General features: G+C 40.5%; 1 protein-coding gene across 1 annotated transcript in view; it reads right to left on the bottom strand.

Moving 5' to 3' along the window:
- LOC118823005 (collagen alpha-1(XXIV) chain) overlaps window positions 1–26,940 on the bottom strand; it is a 163,152-nt gene that overhangs the window by 58,063 nt on the left and 78,149 nt on the right. Inside the window, exons 15-28 of the mRNA XM_036592365.1 lie at window positions 25,560–25,613; window positions 25,434–25,478; window positions 24,878–24,931; window positions 24,351–24,404; window positions 23,651–23,704; window positions 18,743–18,796; window positions 17,344–17,397; window positions 15,839–15,883; window positions 15,624–15,677; window positions 14,152–14,196; window positions 5,682–5,735; window positions 5,278–5,331; window positions 4,428–4,481; window positions 3,843–3,896 (exon numbers count right to left, since the gene is read on the bottom strand). Coding sequence (XP_036448258.1) covers window positions 3,843–3,896; window positions 4,428–4,481; window positions 5,278–5,331; window positions 5,682–5,735; window positions 14,152–14,196; window positions 15,624–15,677; window positions 15,839–15,883; window positions 17,344–17,397; window positions 18,743–18,796; window positions 23,651–23,704; window positions 24,351–24,404; window positions 24,878–24,931; window positions 25,434–25,478; window positions 25,560–25,613 — 729 coding nt within the window. The remainder of the gene's footprint in view (window positions 1–3,842; window positions 3,897–4,427; window positions 4,482–5,277; window positions 5,332–5,681; window positions 5,736–14,151; window positions 14,197–15,623; window positions 15,678–15,838; window positions 15,884–17,343; window positions 17,398–18,742; window positions 18,797–23,650; window positions 23,705–24,350; window positions 24,405–24,877; window positions 24,932–25,433; window positions 25,479–25,559; window positions 25,614–26,940) is intronic.

Raw genomic sequence — 26,940 nt, 5'->3', positions numbered from 1 at the left:
GCAAGGCTGACAAGGCCTTTAATAGAGAATTCCCAGTAAACTGGAATCCGAAATGAAACAGTAGGCATAACCTGTGTCTGGAAAACCCACCCAGAGGCCACATCATTAACTCAATCACTTCAGTCTCATTTAAGAAAAGCATGTTTCAAACAAACAGGAAAGGAAGTCATGCAGCATCATATGTGTGGAGTGAGTAAGTACTACCATGTGTAAGTAATGGTATATGGGAATGACATGCAGGAAAAGGTTCCTGTACTATCAGATGGAGGATCCCTAATGATGCTATAAATTGGGGCGGTGAGAAACGCACGGCTGGCTCTAGCATGACTTCCTCGGCTGGCTCCCACATGTCTCTCATGTGGGAGAAAAGCATTCTGGGTTCTTACTTCGCTGCAGCTGTTTCTGTTAGACCAGAAACACGAAGAAATGTTGCAAATTCTGCACAATTTCTAGATTCAAATTTAAAGCAAAAGTGTGTCAAAGACACATACAGATACATGTACATACAGATACATACATACACACAGAATATATTTTAACGGCCGCTAAAGGATGTTTGGTGACCCATTCGGAAGTGCGCCCTCTTGTGGTGACAGGAGAGTAGTGTCACTTTTCTTGCAGTAGAAAATGCCTTGAGGGCTCTCGAGAACGCGGAAGTGTAAGAATGGTCTCTTATATCAAACATTTACTAAACATTTATTATATTTCTATCGAGGAAAGTTATATCGCGATAATTACTGTAATCGTTTTATTGCCCAGCCCTACGTCCAGACGACTCCCAAACGGATTTGACTGACTAATCAGAGGCTTGTTAAACTTGCAGCAATTGTCCAACTTGCACGCTGACACTAACGCACATGATGGATGTACCTAATAGTAAGAAATTCAGAAATTCATGTAAATATTTGCAATATTTATTCTTCAATTATTATGCTGATAATGTATATGAAGAACAGAAGCATTTCACTAGTGCTGTATGTTCGTGTTGCACCAATGAACCACATAACAAATAAGCCATGAGGATGGGTTAAATGTAACATTACAATACATAACATTTTCACTATACACGATTTGTATCATCACTGTGAGATTAAAATCTTGTATTTATTTTTTTTTATTGGAAATGCTTGCTGCCCTTCATACTGGGTCAAAATTTCATGATGCTCCAAAATTACAAAAAAATCTAGCTCTGTCAAATTCCATTCAACATCGAGAACGTTTTTTCCTTCTTCTGAGATTTTGACACAACATAACATATACATGCATCTGCAAAGTAGCCGTGGCAAATTTTTAAAAGGCCATGAAAAACAATGATTTTTGTCCTAATTCTACATTTGCAAAAATCAATAGATGCTTATTATAATGAGGTAAAAGAAGAGGCACGATGGGCTGACATCAGCTATTTGGTACTATGCAGTTACTAGGTGTTGTTTACAAGCTCTCTATGTATGCAGTTGTTAGTGTACTAGAAGCAGAGGGTGGGCAATACAGCAAAAATATAACATCACAATACTTCGACATTTTCTCGATATACAATATTTTGTTCCTCTCACGTTTGTTAAGTTCTACACTCTTAAAAATGATGGTTCTTCAACGGTTCTTTAGTAAAGAAAATGGTTCTGTATGGAACCATGAACACTCAAAGAACCCTCCGCATGATTAAAGGGTTTTCGCATCATGAAAGGGTTCTTCAGATAGGCAGAGAATGAAAAGGGTTCTATATAACACCAAAAAGGGTTCTTTTATTGTTACGATGTCAGGCTTATAACAATAGAAGAACCCTTTCCGATGTTACATAGAACCCTTTTCAAAAAGGTTCAGTATAGAACCATCTATAGCACATTCTCCGTCAGTCTGAAGATTGAATACTCTTCGAGTGTTCAAGGGTTCTATAGAGAATCATTTTCCTTACTAAAGAATCAACATTTTAAGTGTGTATAAAATATTAATGAGAACTACTGATGATACCAACACACTAATAAAAGCGCAGTATGATTTAATTTCCCATAAAAACAATAACATCTCATCCATATTATCCACTCTTAACTGACAAGCTGTCCTGGTGAAACATACAGTCGTATGCAAAAGTTTGGGCACTGATTTTCTAAGAGATTAGAAGGTACCATATCCTCTACAGAGAACACAGTTCTGCTCATTTTAAGGCACTTTTAATGCAAACAGTAACCAGACCAGACTACTTTACGCTCCTCATTTCCATCTCTCATTTATGGGAGTTTGTGCTTTTTGCATATATGCCCAGCGACTTTAGAACCGTCTTCCTTTACAGCTTAAATATCCAAAGTATTTAGGAAAAAGCTAAAAACTCACTTGTTCACCATGACGCACTCCTAACTGTGTATGTATTATACTCTGTTCTGCTCTCTTGAGGTCTTGAAAGGCGCATTTTAAATAAAATAAAATGTATTATTATTATTAACTAAATGTTCATTTAGAATACCAACATAACATGTCATTTGACCAGGGGTGCCTAAACTTTTGCATATGACTGTATCTTGACTTGAGAGTTAGTCTTCTGCTCATTTCAGCCAAGCAGTGTCAGACTAGTGCAGGGTACAATGTGATGACTTGTTCTGGAGGGATGGATGTCATTCATTTCCAGACCACTAGGAGTCTCACTGGGCTGCTTGTGGACAGCATTTCATTCACAGTTATGCTGTACTTCTCCAAAACAGGCCCGTAACACACACACACACACACACACACACACACATATACACACACAGTCTTGCCAAACCATCTCTGAGGGTTATTTCCACTAATCCAAGCACAACTGTGGCTGAATGCTGCCAACACTTAAACTCAACCCTAACAGTCACTTCAGGAACTGAAAGGAAATCTTTTCGCTCTTCCAGTTTTTCAAAAAAAGTTCTCCACAAAAGATCTAAGCCTGTTTCCCCTGGTCACAACATTTCACATCCTGGCCACTAAAAAGGATGTATGGCCTCCTGCCCGTTTGGTTGGATTCAAAACTACCTGCAGCTATTTGGATTTTGCTGCAGTTAGTAGCTTAAGTGATGCTGTAGTGGCCATAGTTGGACCCCTCTGCTGAGCTGGTCCACCTGGTGTCATAGATGCTGTTCCACTGGCTGATATCACTATGAAATATGAAATAAGGTCTTCAATAAAATAAGGTGTTAAATAAGCTGCTGTTACACTAAGAGGCTATCAGTGTAGTAGCTAAAGAGTACATAATAAAATAACCTAGACCAGACAACATCAGAGCAGACCAGCTCCGTCACCACAACAACAATGCTCTTATTAATGTAAAACACCTGACTGTTTTTGGTACTGACGCATGCCTGGTAATTGTAAATAAAATGCATATATGATAAGCATATTTCTATTATTATGGCTGCAAATTCTTAATTTCAGTCGAACCCCGTCACTCCACTGTACCATTCTACAGACTTTATGATCCTTCATCTGCACAGCTCATGAGAGACAGATTGAGAGACACTCTGAATAAGTGGCTGGTGAAAAGTCAGTGGACTGGCTGCTCAGACCTCTGCATTAAACATGCCCTGGTTTCCAGTAATGACTGCTTGATTCTCAGTGAATCTCCTCTAAACAAATAAAAGCAGCGTTACTCAAACAAGAACAGCAGCTGCTTCAGTCTGCAGATTAGAGGAGACATGACTGCATGCAATGACATTCAGAGCGAGGGCACATCAGAGTCAGTGAGTCCACACAGGAGGTAAGAGACCTGCCCTCGAAAAGGGGGGAGATAACACCCTCCCCAAACGAGTGAAGAGTGGACTAAACACTTGGAGCTGAGATCTGATTGAGAGAGAAGCAGTGATGCAAAAATGCTGATCTCTTACCCGTCTTCCTTTCGGCCCAGGAATGCCGGCAGCACCCCTCGGACCCTGTGGACCCTGGAGAGACACAGAGAGGCAGAGAGAGAGAGAGAGAGAGAGAGAGAGAGAGAGAGAGAGAGAGAGAGAGAGAGAGAGAGAGGGAGTTCACATTTAAGCTCCTCACTCTCATATCTACAGAACTTACACTTTAGCTTTAATAGATACTGAATAATTCATAGTACATACTGAATTATTCATAGCAATTACTGAATAATAATAATGAAAAGTTATGAAAAATATGTCTGTAGTTTAAGGGGTTAAATTTTAAAGTGTAAACCATCTATTATATCTATCTATTATATTCCAATATAATTTAATCTAACAAAATCACCACTGAGTGCCTGACAAACAATAGGAGCAATAGGAGTGTTTCAGTGTTATTAACAGATAAATATCAGCCAATTACATAGAAACTAGCATGTTTCACAATAGGCCTAGCCTTGGTCTAAATGACGCTGTCAGAGGGGCTGGCACGGGACCTAGTCTAAGATCAGTAACGATTAGTGTGTGAGGAACCAGTCCTGACACATAAACATAAGCAGAACTTACAGGTGAACCCTGAGGACCCACTTCACCTGGACCTCCTGGCAAGCCTGGATAGCCCTTAAACAGAGAGAAGCAATAAACAGATTATATTTCAAACTAAACGTGAAACAATTCCAAACAGTTCTGACACTGACCAATGATCCAACACTAACACTGAAAGTGACGGTGAAAGTGGTGAAAATCTAATTTACACAATTTTGCCTAATTTTGCTCAAATTAAAGACTCCCAACAGAAAGGTTTGGAGGAAATACATACTGTGCTAAATGTTGTGTATTGTGAAAAAATCTTCAGGAATTGCAATGTTGCAATGTTATAGTTGTACAATAGTTGTACCCTACTTATACTGTACCAATTAGCATGATGCTAACTGCAGGCCTAAATCATCACACTCGGCTCACACTGTGCTCGTTTGTTAAGTGATCACAAATAGTCTTGTTTTATTGTTTCCTGTTTGACATACTGTTATCTGTAAACACGGACAAAAGTATACTGCATGGATAAAAACAGCAGCAGCTGAATTTTGCACTTTGTTTGTACGTTTGGCCATTAAAAGTTGTGTGAATTACATTTTTCACTGACCAATTAATTTAACTTCATAGCCTTGTAATGAACTAACGTATAAACAAACCTATAATCTCGGCCCCCCAAAATAACTGAAGTTGCTTACAAATAACCAACAGCAGAAACTACAGACTCAATAACCAGTGTATGTAACACTAGACCATTGAAAATTCCTACCGTCTACTGATCAACTACAGTAACACATCTACTGACCACTGAGCTCTGGAGAAAGCCTGGCCTGTTGATTAAGTGTCAGAGTTTATTTGTTGCAGCAAAGTTTACTGTTCTTACCACAGAGCCCTTCTCCCCTGGTGGACCCAAAGGTCCTGCTGGACCACGATCACCCTGTGAAAACATACAGAGTTGCCCAAACAATATTATGAAACATGAATCTTTTTAAACTGATGAACTGCTGAGGGACAGTCTTCTGGTCACTGACTGAACCTTTCTCTAAATTTTCATTTCGGTCAAATGTACCAATCTGTGATTGTCTAAGTTGCTTTAGCGTGGCTGTCTCCTCCCGTTTACATCACTGTGAAGGTATGAGGAACCAGCCTCTGATTGGCTGCGTGTGTCCTACGGTCCTATGGTCGTCACCTCAAGGTTTGCTCTAGAAAGGCCTCCTGAAGCTCTATCTGTCTGTCTCACTGTCTCTCATTAGGTGAGGAGGGGGGTGTAGGGGGTGTAGGCTTTACCTTTTCCCCAGGTGGGCCGACCACGCCTGTGGGTCCAATCAGTCCCACTGCTCCCTGTACAAAAAACACCCAGACAAAAAGACAAAAACAACAAAAAGAGAACAGTTACTCACACATAAATGAGACAGACACACTGCACATTCAGAGGCACGACCGTACAAGCAAAAACACAAAAGAATTTCTCTTAACCTCTTATAACCTCTTAACCCTTTGAAACCTCAGCTTATTATCTACTTATTAATTAGTATTATTTATTATGTACGTATTATTTAGTAACTATGAAACTAAACTGCAAATTATTTTCAATTAAGTAAGAAAATTTGGTAAACTTCAGTGCAGGCCATAAATGGGTCCTTACGGTTGAAGAAGCTAAACTCTATTATAAAATGGATAGTTATGGTCCTAAAATCTGATTGGCTAAGCCACATTCAAAGTTGTTGTAAAATGCACGACATACACACACCTATGACCGCCTCACAACAACTGAACTCTGTATTACTGCGCCATGGCACGAAAACAACCCTTCTGCTGTTAATGGAATAATCTTTGACTCTTAAGCTACCGAGTGTACTGATGAATCAAGAGTGGCAACTTATGTTCTTAACTAGAACTACGCTGGTCAGCTAGCTAACAGGCTAAAACATAGCTAACAGCCTAAACAACTCCATCATTAATATCACAGGCTTGAATTACGTACCATACGGTACACACTGTAAAGCGGCAATATAAAGTCTAAAAAATGTCACTTACAAGCTTAAAATGTTCGTGTTTCATTTAGAAGTAGTTTCAAACCCAGGCTGAATCCCAAACGGCTCTGTACTCCCTAAATAGTGTTCTAGCTATGAAAGTTTAGACATTCTAGCCTCTACAGCCAAACAGTGCATCATTTATTGAGTGTGGATGTGTCTGAGTCCCAAATGACTGTTTCTTAGCTGTATTTTGCACCGTTGGGGTTCAGGATCCAGTATTCAAACTCCTGCGTAGCGCACTATGTAGGGAGCAGGGAGATATTTGAGATTCAGCCCCAGTGTGAGAAGAGGGTGCCACTGGATTGGTGCCAAATAAGACTCTCGGTGGTAATTTGGTGACCAACAAGTACTTATAAAGAGAACGTTTTTGCATTAAACAGTGCTGTGTTATCATATGTTCATTGTTTTACAACAAAAAGTTAATGAAATGACCACAATACACAGCGATGGGCAACCAAACGTTCTCCTCATTCAGCAGTCCGAGGTTGCTTGGCAACGATACCACACTCTAGAGGAACTACATTTCTTGGCGGAATACTTGTTTTTGTTGATTATTACTAATAATCACCAATTATTTTCTAAAAAAATTGTGTATTGTATCATTTTTATCAAAGCAATTAGCCACTTGAGGCCATGTGTTACTGTGATTTTATCACAGGAAAGGGAGTTTTAGGCTAAGAACACCCTCCCCTTGATAAAATCGCAGTAACGCACGGCCTAAAGTGGCTTATTGCTTTAATAATCCTGTTGTGAATTCAGCACTTTCCTAGATCATTACTGTCCTGTTTTACACCTCCAAGATACAATCTTTAATTTCCAAAGGTGTTTTTAGTGAGTTACATCTGTTAGCCTCATCAAATAGGTGCGGCAGACGTCGACGTCTATACTTTAAGAGACGTGATCTAGCAGTCGTGACGTAAAGGGCCTTTACGTCAATTAAAGTAATGTATTAAATGTGTCAGCATGAAGCAGCAATAATATTAGTAGAGTTACAGGCACCTCAGCCTCTGCAGGTCATGACAAAACACTACAATTTCAGGATGACAGTATTTCCAGATTGCTTTTGTTAAGAGGAAAAGTAAATGAAAAGGCTGACTTAGTCATGTCTCTCCTCTCCATAAAGGCTTTAACCAATCCAAATGCTTCAGTAACGCCTCTACACAGATGCTCCCATCAGGCCTGGATCCTCTCTCTGCCCTGAAGCTCTTCCAGACCAGCTTTACGTCCAAACATCCATCATTCAGTTGAACATTTGCTCTGTCAACTTTTCAGCACTGAAGAAATAAAACTATGCTATTTTCAGTGCTTTACAGAACACACAAGTGGAGCAGGTTCCTCAGTAAATGGATCTTGGTTCTGGCTGCTTGCTGTAATTCATTACCTTCAGCAAACACATTTCGTGCAGGCTGTCCAAAATTACAACAGTAAATTCAGTTTCGTCCACCCAAATATCAGACGTATTACATACTAAGGCTTACTATTCAGTAACTACAGGGACTTCAGTGCAAACTGTTGGAGCTATTTTTAGGCCCTGGTCATTTAAAGGGTTAAAGTTTGCGTTATGACTCAGATTTCTAACCCATTAACTGCACCACACCATTCCTGTGTCCACAGAAAGCACCTAAAACATCTACAACCACTTTAGCAGAGTCATACCATATACCCATCTTTGCATCCTCTAACAGTCTAGTACCTGTAAAATTACCTGGTTAAGTCATGTTAATGAATGAACTAATGAATGGTTTCCAATGGCTACAGGTGGGTATCACTGACCGCATGTACTATAATGTTACAACTGTCAGCATTTCAGACAAAATGACAACAATACAATGTTGTGATACCTGAAAATGTTCACATGATGTATTCGCATGGCAAGTATTGCAGCATTTCACTGTTCTGAGGTTTGCGAACAAAGTGGAACCATCAAAACCTATGATGCTGTCAAAACCTGTTACCAAAAACTCACTCACTCACAAGATTCGCCAAAGAAGGGCGATATTAGCACCCAATTAGCTTTGGCGCTTCGCATCAATGACACAAAGTATAAGGTTTCAATTCAGTTAATTCAAACAGATTATATTCTCTTTGGACTCTCAGCATCATCAAGATACAAACTTACACTGGCTGTGTTTACATGCAAAGATCTTTGTCAATCCGACTGAATTAATTCTGATTATAGATTAAGACTGAGGTGTTTATTCTCACTCTACTCAAGACTCTGATGGAAAAACTCTGTTTACATGCTCACTACAAGTAATCCGATCCAAAATTATGCCTATGCGTAGAGAACCACTTAGAGTAAACGTTACCATGACAACAAGCATCACGCGAGTCCAGTCTGAGTGAGATGAGCAGCAGTGAGCAGCGCTTGTGTTTTTAATTACTTTAAAATGATGTCAGACTCAGGAAAACGTCCTTCACATGTCCTTATTAAAGTAGGCCGAGAGGAGACGTCGTGTTCTGAGACACATAAGCTGGACGTCCGTCCCACCGCCGTCTTTTAAAGATCAGAGCATAAACTTCGTCTCCTCTGCAGACCAGTTTCTGCTCCGCCATGTTGAACAGTATAAACTTTCCCTATGACGTGACGAACATGATCAGAACGGACTTAAAGTTTCCGATTGGGAATGTAATCAGATACAGGCGTTTACACGGATATTATTCTTCTATTTAACTGATTATTCACAGGATTACCCACCTCGTTCAGTCAGATAGTGATTGTATTCTGAATGGTCTTGGACTAGTCTATTCTGATTGAGGTGTATAAATGGACCACTTCTTTTCTGAATGAGCTATTAGTCAGATTATTTTATCAGATTATTAGGCTGCATGTGAACGTGGCTAGTGTGCCAAACAACAGGGTGAAATATTCTAAACTTCGCTAAAAGCCTTTGTGATGAAAGACATTCTTGTCAAACTATCGTGTACATCTGACAATAAAAACAGCTTTTAAACACAATAAAAAGATCCAGTTTCCTTCCAGTTTTGTGAATAATACATATTTCCATCAACACTATTGAAAAAAAAAATCAGCAGAAGAAAATAAGGGACCTCTAAAACAGAAATTGCTTTTGATGGGTATTGTGAAAAAGGGATAAAAACAGTCAATAAATAATCTTCACAGGAGTCAAAGCAAAGTCAGCCAGTGTCTGAAAAACCAAACGCTAAGACAAAAGGAACAAGGATCTAGAAGTTTAAAAGCCCACATTTTCCTTTTCATCCAGCATTCTTATTTACCACATGTGAAACAGTGTTTCAGACCCAATCCAGTGTCTCATCAGATTATACACATGTCCTCTACATAAAGAGCTTTAGAAACAAGTTCTAACAAATTTAACCTTTCACTACAGAATCCCCCAGATCTGCATTTTATGTGACTGGAAAGAAGCTGTCCTGCTTTCAGAATCCCACAGTGACATCTGGATTTTTATAAATTTACAACTTTACAGAGAATTAGGGGGAACAAGTAACTGAGTGGGCTCACCATGTGTGACTGATGGAGATGGATGTTCTATTGTGTTTTGTGTACTTGATTCCTTAGAAGAAAACTGACTTGCAAAAACATACTGAAACATGCGGTCCAGTTCCTGAGAAGCTGATTCCATGACGATGACACTACATGTCCAGGCAACACCACTGGCTGGAAATCAGCGCTAGGTTAGAAAAGGTGCGGAACGCAACACGCAGCTGAACCGGTGAACTCCTGAACTTTGAGTGAGTGTAAATCAGCGATGGCAGGGAATGTGGCCAGCTCGGTGTAAACATGACTGACCATAATTTACATACTCTCCTAAAAGCTGGTACAGAGCTGTTCTCAGTCTCTTCATGCAGTCCCAGTATCTACTGCCCTCCAGGTCTCTTAGAGAGTTCTGATCTCCAGGATTTATTATACAAGTACTTTATGACATACCGATTGTCAAAAACTAACTTATACATTAGCCTTGAGTGGAAAATGGCCCAACAGTAGCTAAGGAAAAGTTTTCCATGGTGACATTTTCCTTAGTTATTTTTTTCCCCAGGCCGTGATCATCAATCTCTTGTGGGGGGTACAGTAAGGGGAACGAAAGAGGTGTTACTAAAAACTCTGGCAGAGTTCCACATTTTGGCTCAAATCACGGCCAAACCTTTCCATTAGAAATGAATCAGACCTGCTCTTGCCAGGTTTCCCAAGCTTTAAACTGCTTTATTAAGCTTCGATGACTACTTCAAATTTCACTGCAGAGTGAAGTCCTGGAAATCAACCAGTCCAATATATGAAGTCTGCTGGCATAAGCTCCTGGCAAGAGTTCTTTCATTAAGACGCTGCTGTGTACAATATATGTCCTTGACACTCCTTCTCTTTAGTGAATTCAGCTACTTTATGGTACATCCATTACTGACACCAAGCTCAATGCCAAGTGTGGGCTAGAATGGTATAAAGCCCCCCCAAGACTGGTCTGTGGAGAGTGGAACTGCGTTCTCTGGAGTGACAGAGCAATATCCAATACCTTTGGGATGAGCAGGAGTGATCCAGAACTAATTATCCACCAGGGAACTAATCATCCAACAGGGCTGTCGAAGTTAACAAGTTAGTAATGCATTAATGTAATACATCATTAAGGCCACAAATGTTTTTAACGCTGTTAAAGTGTAGCAAGAGGCTACAATCATGGAAGAACCTCTGTCAGTATACATGATATATACACTCTCTGGCTGGAACATTGTTGCTCTCACTGGACATCATTGATGATTTACTCTGTAGACGTCATGTGATTTTCATGTTCCGGTTAATGTCTAGTTAAACTCTGCTACCATGGTGAAAAGTCCCCCAGCCCAAGGCCCAGCCAAACCCTGCCACCGTGGTGAAAAGTCTCCCGGCCCAAAACCAAGGTCAAACTCCGCTACCGTGGTGAAAAGTCTCCCAGCTCAAGGGCCAGTCAAACTCTGCTACTGTAGTGAAAAGTCTCCCTGCGTAAGGGCCAGACAATCTCTGCTACTGTAGTGAAAATTCTTCCAGCCCAAAATTCAGTCAAACTTCGCTACTGCAGTGAAGAGTCCCCTGGCCCAAAGCCCAGACAAACTCTGCTACTTTGGTGAAAAGTCTCCCGGCCCAAAGCCCAGACAAACTCTGCTACCGTGGTGAAAAGTCTCCCGGCCCAAAGCCCAGACAAACTCTGCTACCGTGGTGAAAAGTCCCCCAGCCCAAAGCCCAGACAAACTCTGCTACCGTGGTGAAAAGTCTCCCGGCCCAAAGCCCAGACAAACTCTGCTACCGTGGTGAAAAGTCTCTCAGCCCAAAGCCCAGACAAACTCTGCTACCGTGGTGAAAAGTCTCCCAGCCCAAATCCCAGATAAACTCTGCTGCCTTGGGTAAAAAAAGTCTCCTGGTCCCTGGCCCAGTCAAACTCTGCTACCATGATGAAAAGTCTCCCAGCCCAAAGCCCAGTCAAACTCTGCTACAGTGGTGAAAATCCCCCAGCCCAAAGCCCAGTCAAACTGTGCTAGCATGGTGAAAACATACCACAAGCAATACAAGCAAACAAAAACTTGATGTAAAATGATGGTTTTTAAACAGGATCCACACACATTAATAACTACACTAAATAAGGCAAAATAAGAACATTCACAAAGCCAGCCTCATATAAACACATAAAGACACACATTTCTAGGAGTTGGTCCAACACAGTAAGACACGTCCTCTGACCTCTGAATGGTATCTTGCATATATAACAGAATCAGAGTGTCTAGTGTTTTTCATGCAGTATGATTCATGAAGAACGTCACACCCACCATACACGGCATCACGGTGCTGTGCAGTGTCTGAGAGTTATAACCTGAGGGCACAGGAGCATGTTTGTAGGATGAAGGCCAAATCCTTTAAGTGAAGCAGGTCCACAGACAGAGAGCATCACAGGCAGTAAAACTGTATGAGCTGATTTAGGAGTGACAGGAGCTCTCAGAGAACAGCCACATCACAGGTTCATCTAAGAGTCACTCACAAAGGGAAAGACATACAGATATCGGTACTGCCCTCTACCCTCTCGCTCTCTTACCCACATTTCTTTCCCTCTTTTCTCTCATTTCACTTCACACGAAAAACAAGTCCAATGAGGGAGAAATTCGTTTGAGGCTGATGATGGAACAACAACCTGTCCCTTGTTTGGTTTCTCAACATTGATTATAATACCTTTGTAATACTCTATAATCTGTTTGTTCTATCATATATCATTTTTTGCCATGAATATTTGTCAGATGATTACAGACATAACTGCTCTCTATTAACTTACATAGCTAAAAATTGTTAATAAACGACAGCGTGAATAAAAGACTGCCATGCAGGATGGGTAAGTTGTGCCTTTGTCCAAAGGAAATAAAAATAATGGCTTGAAGACTCTTTGATAGACTCAGCAAGCTGTAAAGCTCTAATCTGCATTTTGTCCAGTCTTACATTTTGGACAGTGATGTCATGGTGTTCACGAGGAGCCTCGAGTGCCGCAGATGTGTGTGGCTAACCGCAGAGCTCGACTCATCCAGACAGCCTGAAAGCCTGCGGCTACGTGCTAATCCCTTACATATGTGAGACTGAACACAGCACAAGCCTTATTCCTTAAATCTGATTATACTTAATATGTAAAATACTATAATAGAAATATCAAAGTTCAAGGTAATAGTTTGGCCATAAAATGCTAATGTGGCAATGAAAGACATGAAGCAATGAAAGACAAATGTTAGCATGCACATGCATTTTTTATGCCCCAGCAGCTGCTATTCACTGCTGGTCATGCAAGCAATTTTCCAATGAAATTCTTTTTTTTTTAAAAGAAAAATGATGATGGAACTGGGTAGAGTGACAAGTATAATCTGGGCAGTGGGGGGTTCATTCCAGCAGCTTCTTTCACAAAAAAAAACACTGTGTCTTATGTGGTTCATTGCAGTGAAAATGACCAGTTCAGATTTCTTTACAGTGGTGGTGATAGGGAACCAGGGGTCACGATGTCTACAACACAAATATAGCCACTTTATTTACTGTCCAAAACCACCAGAGAAACTACACGTGTCTTTTGATCTTTATACGTTGATGACGATGAACAAAAATGTGTGTTAGTCCAAAAGGTTATCTCAAAACTATCACAAACAACGTATCAGCCATCAGACAGCACATTCACCACCACCGTGAACAATTCTGACTCTGCAAGCTTCTCTAGAAGGAGCCTTTTAGATCTTAACCATTTAATTATGCAGAATGTTTGAAAAACTGGAATATGTAATTCCCCTTTAAACCGATTCTCACTGTACAACTGCTGATCTAGTCAAATCTGAGAGCCAGTGCTGGTTCTCAGGAACAGAGATAAGTGGCTGCCGTTTGATGTACACATTCTGTCCATTTTCCCAGACATATCTAGCATCTTCCCAATACTGAGCTCCTTTCACAAGAGACGGCCAGCCTAAACAAACAACTGACAGCAAAACAAACAGACCAGAGCTTTTAAACTTCAAAATAGTTCACAGATTCGGATGCGGAAGAGCGGAGGGCTGCTGTGTGCATTGGATCTGAGAAAATCCAGCACGTCGGAAGTTGTTTTTATTTACAAAAACTAGGTCAGGAGTCCAGCACGGGACCAAATGCATCATCAAACCGCAGAGAAAATCAAAACCAAACCACACTTTTTTATGGTACACTAAAGAGCTGTAATGGAGGCCTAACGCAACTGACACTTGTACTTGCAAAGAAAAAGACTTACTGGAGGGCCACTCTTTCCAACGATGCCAGGGTCTCCGACTTCACCCTGTAAATACAAAGGAGGATAAACAAATAAGTAAATAAATAAACTGTGTGGACTGCATTCTGTGCATCCAAACAAACTCAAACTGACATCTCAGAAACTCCAGGCACATGGCAGCGCTTGTTGTGCAGTTATCTCTTTTATTGTGAATGCTGTTATTACCCTGTAATGACAGTGTAGGGAGAATTCCAGTGCCATTATAATGAGCCGTGCAACAAATTTATTGCCAAACCATCCTCCCCTTTAATGGAGCTGTGTAAGCCTTAAAGGGAAGGTGGCTGACAACCAGCATGGAGACGGCACCAGATGGTTGTCAGGCAAAAACAACAAAAAAAGTGGGCGACACTTTATTTTGAGTCGTCCTTTTAGATGAAACAAACACTCAACAGACTCAAAATAACATTTAAAAAACATATGAGGGTTAGGATTAGGGCCAGGGTTAGGATTAGGTTTTGGGTTAAGGTTAAGGTAAGAGTTAGGATTAGGGCCAGGGTGAGGGTTAGGTGTTGGGTAAGGTTGGTAAGGTTAGGTATTGCGTAATGAACGTAACATATTAACAAACATCTACTTAATGTAAGTAATGTATCAACAGAACATCTACAAAATATTTACTTCAATGTATTCAGATGCTTCACTACTGCTACTTCACTGATATGTTGTTGATGTGTTACTGATAATCTGTTAAGAGTTTATTAATCATCTACAAAGTACCACTCCAAATAAAGTGTTCCCCAAAAGTGAAACAAAGAGGAGCTAAAAATATATTTAATTACTGTGTAAATAGCTCAGTCACATTTACATATTCAGTATAACTCTAATAATTCTGAATGACACCAACATAAATCGAATCGAGCTGAACTGAATCAAAGCGAATCATGGTGAAATCTGAGATTTTAAGATGCAAGGAATTATAATATTATTATTTAAGAATCAAATTATTGTGATGACACTTCTGATTTGTACACCTCACTTTAACTCAGAGTTATCCACTCTGCTATAGAGCCAAGTACAAATCACATACATGTGCGCAGATCCTGCATTACTCTATCCTGAACTAAGCTGTAAAAATAAACGTGACATTTTATTGTTTTTGAAGGCGCACTTTGACATGAAAATCTATTCATTTTCGTAGCTTTTATACCAAAATCTGTTCCAGAAATGCTGTTTTCCAATTCTGATGTAAGTAGATATTAGTACTTCATTATGTTCACTACTGTTTTGCACAATAGTAAATGGTGCTTTTGTAATGCTATTTTTGCTTAAAATGGAGGTTGCAAGAAGAGAGTCAAGACATTTTATTCATAATTTACTATTATGCCATTATTTATCTTTATTTATTGCTTCTTGTCATTGTGATAGCCAACAGCTTTATCAAACATATTTTATGTCCACATAGTGCAGCCCTAATAGAGAGTATCTTCATATCATACCTTCGGTCCCTCAAGTCCTGACTCGCCAATATGACCTTTCCTTCCAGGTCTGCCCTGAAACACACACACACACACACACACACACACACACACACACACACACACACACACACACACAGCATAACAAACTACATAAACAAATATTACAGAATGGAACGGCCACGCGAGGAGAGATACACACTGAGACACTCTCTGGTAGGACTGGAGACACTTACAGTGGGCCCAGGTTTGCCAGGTGGGCCCAAAGGGCCTTCATCTCCCTGTAAACACACAAAACAAACAAACACAAAGAGAAAATAAGGAGACATTTCAGTAAAACAATCTACTGATATACACCCCCATCAACACATATATATTCTATCATTACATATATATTGGGGCATATTTTTATTAATATATTATATTATATGTATCATCCTTGTCGCATGTAAATACTTGCAATAATAATATGCACCACATATTATATACATATAAAAAGACACAGTTCTGTCCTTTCAGTTTTAAAAAAGGAAACATGGCATTTACAAGCGTTTAGGAGCATTTTGTTGGTGCTGTAGGTTAGCCCTGTTTTTTTCAAGTTTTCTTACAAAGTCAGCATACTGTCCTGAAAATATAAAAAAACAAACACATACACCCCACACACACACACCCTCTTTGCTTGGGCTGCTGCACTGAGGTGCCAAGCCAACGTGCCAGAACACTGTGGCTGCGACACGCCAAAGCTTCCGCTCCATTTTCCACTCAGTTGTTGGAAAAGTTCCCAATAGGAAAAAAAAAATTGCCATGTTCTTCCTAACACCCACTAACAGCCCTGACTTCAGAGCCGCATGGAGCCTCTGGGAACTGCTGAACACATCTTATCTGATTACAGCCTTTTTTAACATTATAGTGGGGTTTGACCTCAGCGCTGGAAAATGCACACGTGTTAAAAGCTTGTAGATCTGTTAATTGGAGAGGTGAGAAGAGAGTCTTCATACCTCTGAGCGAGGAATCAGTTCTTGATCTGAAAAAGCTGCTCTATGTAAGACGTGCTGCTGTTTATTTTGTGCTGATGAATTGAAACTCTTTAAGAGCCACCAGAGAAACGACTAACCTACAGGGAGCGTTATTATTATTACACAGGCCTGTGCTCTGTGACGGGGAATCGAATTACCAATAACAGCCCTTAAATGTCTACAAAACATTTTTATATCAAATTTATTGTATCTATTATTAATGAGATTGTTCTATAAACACGGCTGCTCTGGTTAAACATGCTCTCAAGTAAAACACGTCTCCACTCTTGTTTACCTGGTGAAACGGGTCATTTTTTCTAAAATTTCATGTGAACTGACTTCAGAGAAGAAGGCAAGCTAAGCTAAGCGGCCACAAACTCTCAAGCGGTAAAGTTTGTGACTCGGCAATTCGCAATTCCATTCTTTCTTCCTAGATAAAGTACAAATACAACATTTGCTGAACTGCACTTTATGTTTTTTTTATTTGATTCAACTCACGTTGTACCACTATTTTCTCCTGCGTCCGCTTCAGCGTGTGTATACATATATATATATATATATATATATATACTATATATATATATATATATATATATACACATATACCACACAAATATATCTAATGTGCTTGTGTTTGTATGGGCACATGTAAATGAAGAGACCTGTAATTGATGAACATACAGAAAGAGATGTGTGTGAGAAAGATAAAGCCATGAGCAGCGTACCTCTGTTCCCTTTGGCCCCGGAGGCCCCTGAGGTCCCCTCGCTCCCTGATTACCCTAAGGGCAGACACACACACACACACACACACCATTTATACACATTTTTCACTCACATAGATGTCAAACAAATGAAAGCAGTGCACGATTTTAAATACAACATTTAATAAATGTCAAAGCTTCAATCTAACAAGTTCTAAATGTTAAACAGCACTGCTAACTAAGAGAGTAGCTGGCTAGCATTAGCTTAGCTAGCATGATAACAGCTCTACTAGCCACAGAGCAGGTTTCATTCTGAATAACAAGCTTTACTGAAACAAGTTTAGATGATAATAACACAAATCTGAGGAAGCGAACTCAAGCGTCTGGTGTTAGAGGGCCAGAAAGTCGAAATTAAACCTGTTCTGAGGTGTTTGGAGCTGTAACCTCCTGGCTAAGCTAACACTGGCCAGCTCCTCTCTCCTAGCTAGCTTAGCTAATGACAACCCAGTACAGTAACGTGTTCTGCTATCACAAGTATAGACGATAAAAACTTATATTAGCTAGAGCAAAGTCAACTGAGTGGTTGGAGTGACAGAAAACCAAAACAGACCATGTTCTGCAGTGTTTTAAGCTGTAGTCTAGTAGGCTAAGCTAACTGAAGCATACAGTGCCTCTCATTGCAGTACAGGCTTGGTTCCACCCGTTTAGAGGATAAAGACTCATGTGTGAGAGCACACATTCAAATGACCGGTGTTGAAGTGACAGAGAGATAAAAAACAGAACTGCTTTGTGGTGTTTTGTGCTGTACCCTGCTGTGCTATGCTAATGCTAGCCTAGAGGCTAATGCATGCTGAGAGACTGGTGGTGGAGTAATAACTGGAATTAAACGTGTTTTGTAGCGTGTCTGTTCAGGTATTAGGCTGTTAGCAGTTAGCAGTTAGTCACTCTTTTGTGCAGTTTTCTTCAGTTCTTTCCTGGTTCTTATTTAGCAGCTCAGCAGATGGAAAAGAAACCGTAACTGGTGTCATGAGTTCACACCAGCGTGAGAACAGCACAGTACAGTCCCTGGGAACCATTCGGCTCTACAGTGGACAAGAGACTAACAGGTACTCGTTTGGGGTCTTCAAAAACTAAATAGAGACCATGGGAGCTGTATGGATAAAAGCACGTTGTGGCTGTTTAATACTGGCTTTTGTGAGAGGAAATTAATATGCTGTTGCAGTGAATAATGAATCCAATTTAAATTTAAAATGTAAGTACGGCTACCGTCTTCAGTGACAGCGAGTCTTTTTCGTTACAGCCTATTTTGGAAACTCGCTGAGGGTAGGAGTCATATCTCAGAAAGTTGCCCAAAGTAGACTTATATCATCACTACTAATCTGCAGGGATTTAGAGGTTTATGGATTACACACGGTCTCTGCACCTTTGGTCCTGGAGGGCCATTGGGACCGGGAACGCCGATGTCTCCGGGAAATCCCTGAAGAGGGAGGAAAAGACAGGATGTTACAGACAAGAAGAAAAAGTGGCTGTATGACAACGTCTTAGTCACAAGATTAATGTTTTTCCACAAAGTCTGCAGGACCACACCAGCATGTCATGTGGTCACTCCCAACTTTTCCATTGCTATCCTTCAGCCATGGGAGGCTGGTGAGATAAAAGAGGGAGAATGTAGGCCAGTTGCTACAAATCAGACACTTGTGGGTCAGTGGGATGACTGTTCATCATAGGCAGCTTTCCACCAAAGGCTCTAGAACAATTTTGAGGAACTAAATAGCTCCAGAACTACCCTGAATGAGAACAACTCTTCTAAATTAAGGTTCCTAATTAGTCCCTTGACTTGGAACTATGCTTTTACTTCATTTCCAATAAACAATAATTCCTATTTGAATAGAAGGATTTATCATTCATGTTGAGAAATTGTATGCATGAGGGTGGAATAGGCAACTGCTAAATAGTCCTACTAAAAATGGATCATGCAGCTAAAAATAGAGGTGTTGGTGACCACTTTCCCAGAGGACGAGAGCACTACGACTCAGGGAATCTCAAGCAGGTGTCGTGCTGACAGAAGTCCACTAGATGGCAAAAGGCTTGTGCCTGAGACGTTTGCTTCAAAAATCTTCAAGTGAACAGATCCGCAGCGATCCAGCATTTGCAGCCCAGATGCGATCGTGTTTAATCAGACAGAACCTCTAGGAAAGTCCTTTCTATTGATAATTACTAAAAAATGGCCAACCGTTCAGCACAGCACAGATGGAGACGGTGAAGAAATGCTTGTTCAAAAAGGCCTGTAGTTCACTACTTATCAATTCAAGTTTCCTAAGCAAGACCAGTTGGCATCAAAGACTCTGTCCTAAAGGAACATACAATACTGTAGCTTTCACAAATGTTACTGACGTATCCTAAACCCTCAGCATCTGATTACCACATGCCCTGAGAAAAAGCAGTTATTCTAGCACTGTGCTATTTCCACACAGCTTTGTGACCTAGAGCGCCGACTTCAAAGAGAAACACTGATAAAGTCAGTACTTGAATGCTCTTAAAACACATCTGTGCTGTCCTGAAATAATAGATTAGCTTGTTTTGTAACCACGAGCCAAAATGAACAACACTAATGTTACTAATTACTGATCAAAGCTAACAGGGCTACTTAGCATTACACAAACAAAATCATGCTAACAAATGTCCATTAGCTTTCAAGGCTTCCAAAACTACAAAAGCCATCCAAATCACATTTTCTACATCTAAAAGAGCCAAAAATACCTTCATGGTATTAGCAGAAACAACACATTTGAACTGAGCAACTATCCAAAACTAAACAGAACCATAGTTAAATTTCAGGCATATGCAGACTTTCAATGATTTCTTTGATCTTCTCTTCTCTGGGGCTGAATGATTGTACAACGTACCTCTTTAGTAGAAAATAAACAAGAATTTGGTGCACAAGTTGTAATTTTTTGGGGTTTTCTGAAATCAATACAGCCCACTTGGATTATTAACTGAATGGTGCTGAAAGTTCCAAAATGCCTTTTAACTGGCCAAGGCCGAGGGCTTCGTAATGTCCTGTTAGTGAGCACGATTGACCAAAGCTGGTAGCTTCTCTGCGCACACATAAAAAAGGATTTGTTTGACAGTGCACAGTAAATGGCAAAATCCAAGGAGCTCAGTGAAGATCTAAGTAAAAGATAATCGTAGGAAATCAGGAATGTCTCTTTGAGCTTTTTCTAAACAACAACAGATTCCAAAATCATCAGTTCAAACAATTGTACATGTTTCTGGGAGGTGTAGCCACTTTGCCAAGGTCTGGAAGAAGACCCAAACTGTCACCCTCAGCCATGGTGAAAGTGGTTTGGATAGTCGGGAGCAACCCAAGAACCACCAAGGCACAGGCCTGCCGTGAACCATAAGCTGCTGTAACACCAGTGTCACTGTCTACAGTCATGCAACTTTTAAGAAAGAAGCGCCTGCTCCAAAACTGACACTTTCAAGCTTGACTAAAGTTTGCAGCTGACCACATGGACAAAGAAAAGCCTTCTTGAGGAAGGTTTAATGGTCAGATGAGATAAGGATTGAGTTGTTTGGCCACTATGACCAGAGGTATGTTTGGAGAAGTAAAGTGGGGGCAGTCAACCTCAACAACACCGTACCAACAGTTAAGCATGGTGGTGGTAGAATCATTGTCTGGGGCTGTTTTGCTGCCAGTGGAATTGGTACACTGCACAAAGTGGATGGAATAATGAAGAAGGAGGACTACCTGAGAATTCCTCAGGATAACCCAAGACCATCAGCTAGGTGGTTGAAACTTGGACACACTTGGGTGTTCCAACAGGACAATGACCACCAACGCTGGTTGCTGAATGAATAAAGCAGGCTAACATTAAGCTTTTGGAAAGGCCTTCCCAAAGTCCTGACCTCAACCCTACCAAAAATGTGCGGACTGTACTTAAAAGTCGGGTCTGTGCCAGGAAACCAAAACATTTAATTGAACTCTCTACCTATTCTGCCAAGAACAGTGATCAAATATCCAAGCAGAATTGGTTGCTGAACGTGTCAGGTCAAGGTGCAACTTGCTAAAAGACATTTAACCAAATATTAGGTGTTAGGTGTATTTTTGGCCCTGTTTGTGTAATTTAGACCCTGTGTTGATTTCAGACACCCCCTTTCCTGAAAAAACAACAAAAAAAACTTTTTTTTCTATTAAAGATGTATTTTGTACCCTCATTCTGCCCCAGAAAGAAACAGTTCAATGAAATCATCAAAAGCCTAATACTGCCATGACATTCATGTCCATAATGAGTATATGAAAGTATCTGACCACAACTGCAGATTTGCACCATTCTTGAACTTAGTCCGTCCAGAATATCCAAGAACGCACAAACTTCACGGACATCACAAGGCAGTGGTTCTCAATTCTAGCCTTGGAGTACCACACACTCTGATGTTGGTGTGCTCTCTCTGGTCTAATATACCCAATTCACCTCAAGAAAGCTTGGTTATTCAGTCAGGTAGCTTCATCTTCAACAAGTCTTACTACTTCACTGCAGCGGCATAGCCAGAATTTCATTTTTGGGGGTTAATGGTTGAGGGGTGCCAGCTAGGAAGCTTTATGTCCCATACTCTAGAATGAGTGCAATGATCTCCATTTACCTCCATTTCAAAATTGCATACACTGTTTACCGCTGAAAAGCAATGACTAAAGTTATATTTATTTTAGATAGGTTAAGTAAGTTAAATATACTTCTTCTTTCTCCTATGAGGTTTTCCTATTTTGAGACACAAGGTTTTCTTATGATCAATAACAGCACCAAGGCTGCTGTTTTGGATGGGTCCCACAAATTTAAGGGTAGGCCTGATGTTCGCTCTTAGGTCGAGGGCTGCATCCAAAGAAGTGGTATCTTTTGCTCTGTTCACAGCAATAACGTCCAGCATGACTAAAATGATCTGCTGTTTATGTCTTCAGATTTAATGAGCCGCAAAGTTGGATAACTATTTGTAATCTTTGTATTTCTGTAATAATATATGGTCTGCTTGGCTACTTTTGTATATATTGTATATATTTTTTATGTACTTTTGTGTGAATAAGCCATGCTTATATGCTTCCAGTTCATATGTGGTGGTGATGGTCTTGGAAGAGTTATAATTTTCTTCCTACGATGAGATTTGATGTCCTATTCTGAGGTCAAAAACACTTTGCAAACACCTCATAGTTATGGTTGTTGGTTAAACTGGAATTTTGATTGAAAACAGAATTTCAAATTTCAGAATTTCAGAGTGCTGTCGACTTGATTCTGACCCCTGGCAACCACATGGACAGTGAACCTCCAGAATATCTTGTGTTCTATTTGGGACTTTCGGCTTCCTTATGGTTTGTTCATAATTTCTTGGATTGTCTCCATTTGTCTTGCTGCTGGCCCTCCTCTTCCTCGTTTACTTCAACTGTTCTAAGCATTGACTTTTCCAATGAATTCCCACAACGTGTGCAAAATAAGACATGAGTGAGAAGTGACGCTTGATTTGGTCAAGGATCTGTTTGTTCGTTTTCTTCGCAGTCCAGCGTACTCTCGTCTTCGCCAGCACCAAAGTTCAAATGCATCAGCACTTTTTCCTGTCCTGCTTGTTTATTGTACAGCTTTCACACGCCATAAAGAACCACAGAAAAGACCACAGCCTGAACAATGCTGATTTTAGTTTGTAGAGACACGTCATTACTTCTGAAGATCTTTTCAAATGTAATGATGAGCACTTGTTCTGCCGAGTGCTAATCTGTGTCACATTTTGTGACAGTTGGATCCTCTGTTGTAATAACTGATCCAAGTAGGCAAAAGCTGTCCAACACTTCTACATTTTCACCATCGATGGTGAAATTAGCGCTCTTTCCTGTTGCCATAACCTTTGTTCTCTTCATACTGAGCTGCAGTCCCATCTTTCCACTCAGTTCTATGACTCACCTTATAAGGGCCTTCAAGTCTTGAAGCCCTGTTTTTCCATTATAACATTCTAATCTTAAAGGTAAATTTGAGTAGTCAGTTTTGGGTGGGCCAATGATAAAGGAAGGTGGGACCCTGGCCCATTGGGCCCAATCAAAGCACGGCCACTGCTTATGACAGTAATGACGTTTTGGACTGTGTCAGACTCTTTAGGGATGACCAATTCCTGTCCTGAAGGACCGGAGTCCAGCAGTTTTCGGTCATATTCATGCTGCACATGCCTATTAAACCTGGCAGTTAACTGCTGAGCTGAATCACATTGTTTGACATTGTTTAATCACCAAACTGTGCTGAGTCTTGATATTGAGATGAAAGTGGCTGTTTAGCAGCATGCTGGCAATTCTTACCTCAGGTCCGGGTGGGCCTGGTGGTCCTTGAGGTCCAAGGTCACCTATTTTCCCCTTTCAAGCAGGAGAAAAGTGACAGATTGTAAACTTCAACATAATTTTCACATGCATACATACATGGGCAGACACACCCTGCTAGGAGGTGTGGAGTTAATTCTTGAAAGCTTCACTGACTTTTATTTATTTCTCTTACATCAGATCCATTCACTGATAAGGATCACTGATAATGTAAGTACTGAAAGCAATGCAGGCGGCTTAAGTGGAACTAATTTTCATATAGCCTTGTAATAACGCTTCATCATTGGCAGGCGCTGGATGGATACTGCAGCAGCCTAACACAAAACAAACACTGATTGCTGTAGATGCTAACACAAGCCACAGCAGCACTCCTTCCTCTTCCAGTGCCAGGATAAACCATTTTTAAAATAGGCACAAGTACAAAATGTCAATCAGCTGCAAGCTCAATCTTGCAGAACTGAAGGCCAGCAAAGCTTTCCTCACTTTAACACAGTGCATGCTCCATAAACAGAGTGGACTGGAGGCTAAACAGGTGTTTCTAGTGTGCAAAACAAATTGCGAGCAGCCATTGTTCTTGAACAGCTCTGAGAGTGAAGGTCGTGCCGGCAGTTTCTTAAATACACAGTGTGTTTATGGAGTTTTCTCAGTAATGAGGTGCTGTGCTAATGACTGGCTATCGTACCGCTGGTCCAGGTTTTCCACGTGGGCCAGGTGGTCCTGGAATACCAGCAGCCCCCTGCACAAACGACAACATTAATAAACATTACCATGCTGACAAACATGAAGAACGTCTATAAAAATGTTCCTAAGAACCTTTTTATCTATGAAGTTTTCATTTCACAGATGCAAGACTGTAATGCCATCAACATATCAATGCTGATTTGCAACGGTATCCTTAAAAGCAAACATTACAATTCGATCATTTTACACAGGTGGGCGAAGGTAGTGTTAGGAGTCTTGCCCAAGGACTCTTACTGGTATAGTGTAGAGTGCTTACCCAGATGGGGATTGAACCCCAGTCTATAGTCTAGAAGGTAGAGGTGTTACCCACTACACTACACCCTCTCCTTTAACAGTGTAAACCAGTTAAACATCTAAATTTTAAAAACAGCAGGTGTTGCATTAATTAGCAGCTGCTATCTATTGTTTTCCAGCCTTCAGGCTCATAAATGCATGTTAATTCAATTTTTCCCATAACATTTCCCCTACCTTGTCACCTTGGTAACCATATTCTCCTGGCTCTCCTCTTGATCCAGGTTCACCCTAGATTACACATTATCACAGAGAGATTACAGGCTAAACATAGCAGATTTAGTGCAGCGGCAGTTTCACTTTCAAAGAGACAACAACACTCTAACATTTGTAAATTCATAAAAGCATCAATTCATAACCCCAAAGAGGAACCATTGCAAGTAGCATGCTAATACTGCAATAAAAGACTGTCAATGTCAGCAACACCAAGACTACAAGACTCAAGCATCGTGAAGATGTTCTGAAGAACTTCTGATGCTAGCATAGCCAGTCTGAGACTGTCTGGGATACAATGTAGCAACTAACACCATTAACATATGTCAGAACTACATTACTAGAACTAGTACTTTATGACTTTGGGGAAATCTTTATACAATCAAGTGCAGCTTTTAATTCAACATGGCTTTACCTAAATGTTACAGCTAAACTTAAACTAACTAAAATTATCCATTACTGACACGAGAGGCTCAAAACATGTACAGATTCACTGCAATAATAGAAATATTTAGATCACCTTATCACCTTTCAATCCTGGTGGCCCCACCCCTCCCGCCAGGCCCTGCCAATGACAGAAGAGGTGGTTTTCAACAGAGGTTTTTATCGTCCACCAGTGAGGTTACAAAGAGCGAGTGGTCATTACCTGAGGTCCCACAATGCCAGGCAGTCCACGAGGTCCCTCAGGCCCAGGGTCACCCTAAAAAAAAACAAAAAACAAAAATTGCACTACTTTAGACTGAACCTTTATGTGACCTTTATATGACTGATTGTGTGGTAGTTTTATAGGAGATGCAAAAATCACTGCGATACTCTGAGGATGTTTTATAGTTGTGAACTTGCTTCAATTCATTAATAGCATTTTTGTTCTCAAGTCAAGGTTGTGCTGAGGAAGGAGTTGAAGCAGAGCTTTTTATAACTGGTCATGTCTTTCATTTCTTTGAAATGACAGACTAGCCTCTGGGCAAGAAAAGGCTGGGTATACACTGAAAGAAGCTGAAAGAAATGACTGACATTTAGTGATTAATTTCCAATGTTTCAAGAAAACCTGAAAAACGTCAGGTGAAAACGTGTCTGCTTTGTGTCCAGAAACATCTCAGTGCACTTACTAGCCCGTCTCATTGGTAACCAAGAAAAATGTGATTAGGTTCAATAAGTTATTTTCATTACTCTCTAGATATACTTCTCCAGGCATGACCATCTCAGTTGCTGGAGATTACAGAGATTAGTTCCAGTCCTAACCTACTGTACCCTTCGCTCATAAACAGACGCTTCTAAAGACCTTGATAAGCTGTATCAGGTGTGCCTGATTAGGGGCAACAAATCTTTATGAGCAGGTTTAAGCATCACCGGCCTGCTTGTGACAGGTACTGCATGACAGGTTTATGAGGAAATTCTCAATCCATTCTTCTCCCCGTCTTGTGACAGCGATTCTGACACAAATTTCCTCCAGGTCTCAAACAGTGCATTCCAAGGGTGTCATCACTCTTTAGAAAAGGTCTACAACATCAAGTCTGGGTGCATTATCTCTCAAAAGCGCACTTCTTAAAAAAACTCCAGGGCTTTGAGAACATGCACATTGACCACCTGAAGAATCAGGGTTTTTGCCGGATAATCAGGCAGCTACAAAGCCGTGTCTGCATCACCAGCAGTTCATCACAACACGCAGAAATGTATGGATCATCTAGAAAGTTCTTTTGTTAGATCAGGAGAAAAAGAGGAATTATGGAGAAAGGCTTAAACGTGGGTACCATATTCATCCTCATCTTGTGCTTAGTATGCCAGCCAATGCTCTTTGTTTGGCTTTGGCAATTCAGATGATGCAGCTTTAGCTCTGTTGGGTAGGTCTGCAGAAATGCATGGGAACGTGGCAGACATGATACTGAGTGCTTCTATGTTGCCAAATGTTTGCCAACAAATAAGGTGTGACTGGTTCTGATTATTAGTGCTAGGAAGGAGGTGGTAGAGTTAAACCACAGTAATAACTAGATTTAAATTGACTGTATTTATGGTATGAGTATGACACT

Source organism: Colossoma macropomum, unplaced genomic scaffold (genome assembly GCF_904425465.1).
Source record: "Colossoma macropomum unplaced genomic scaffold, Colossoma_macropomum, whole genome shotgun sequence".
Lineage (NCBI taxonomy): Eukaryota > Metazoa > Chordata > Actinopteri > Characiformes > Serrasalmidae > Colossoma > Colossoma macropomum.
This window is presented reverse-complemented; position numbering and strand designations above follow the sequence as displayed.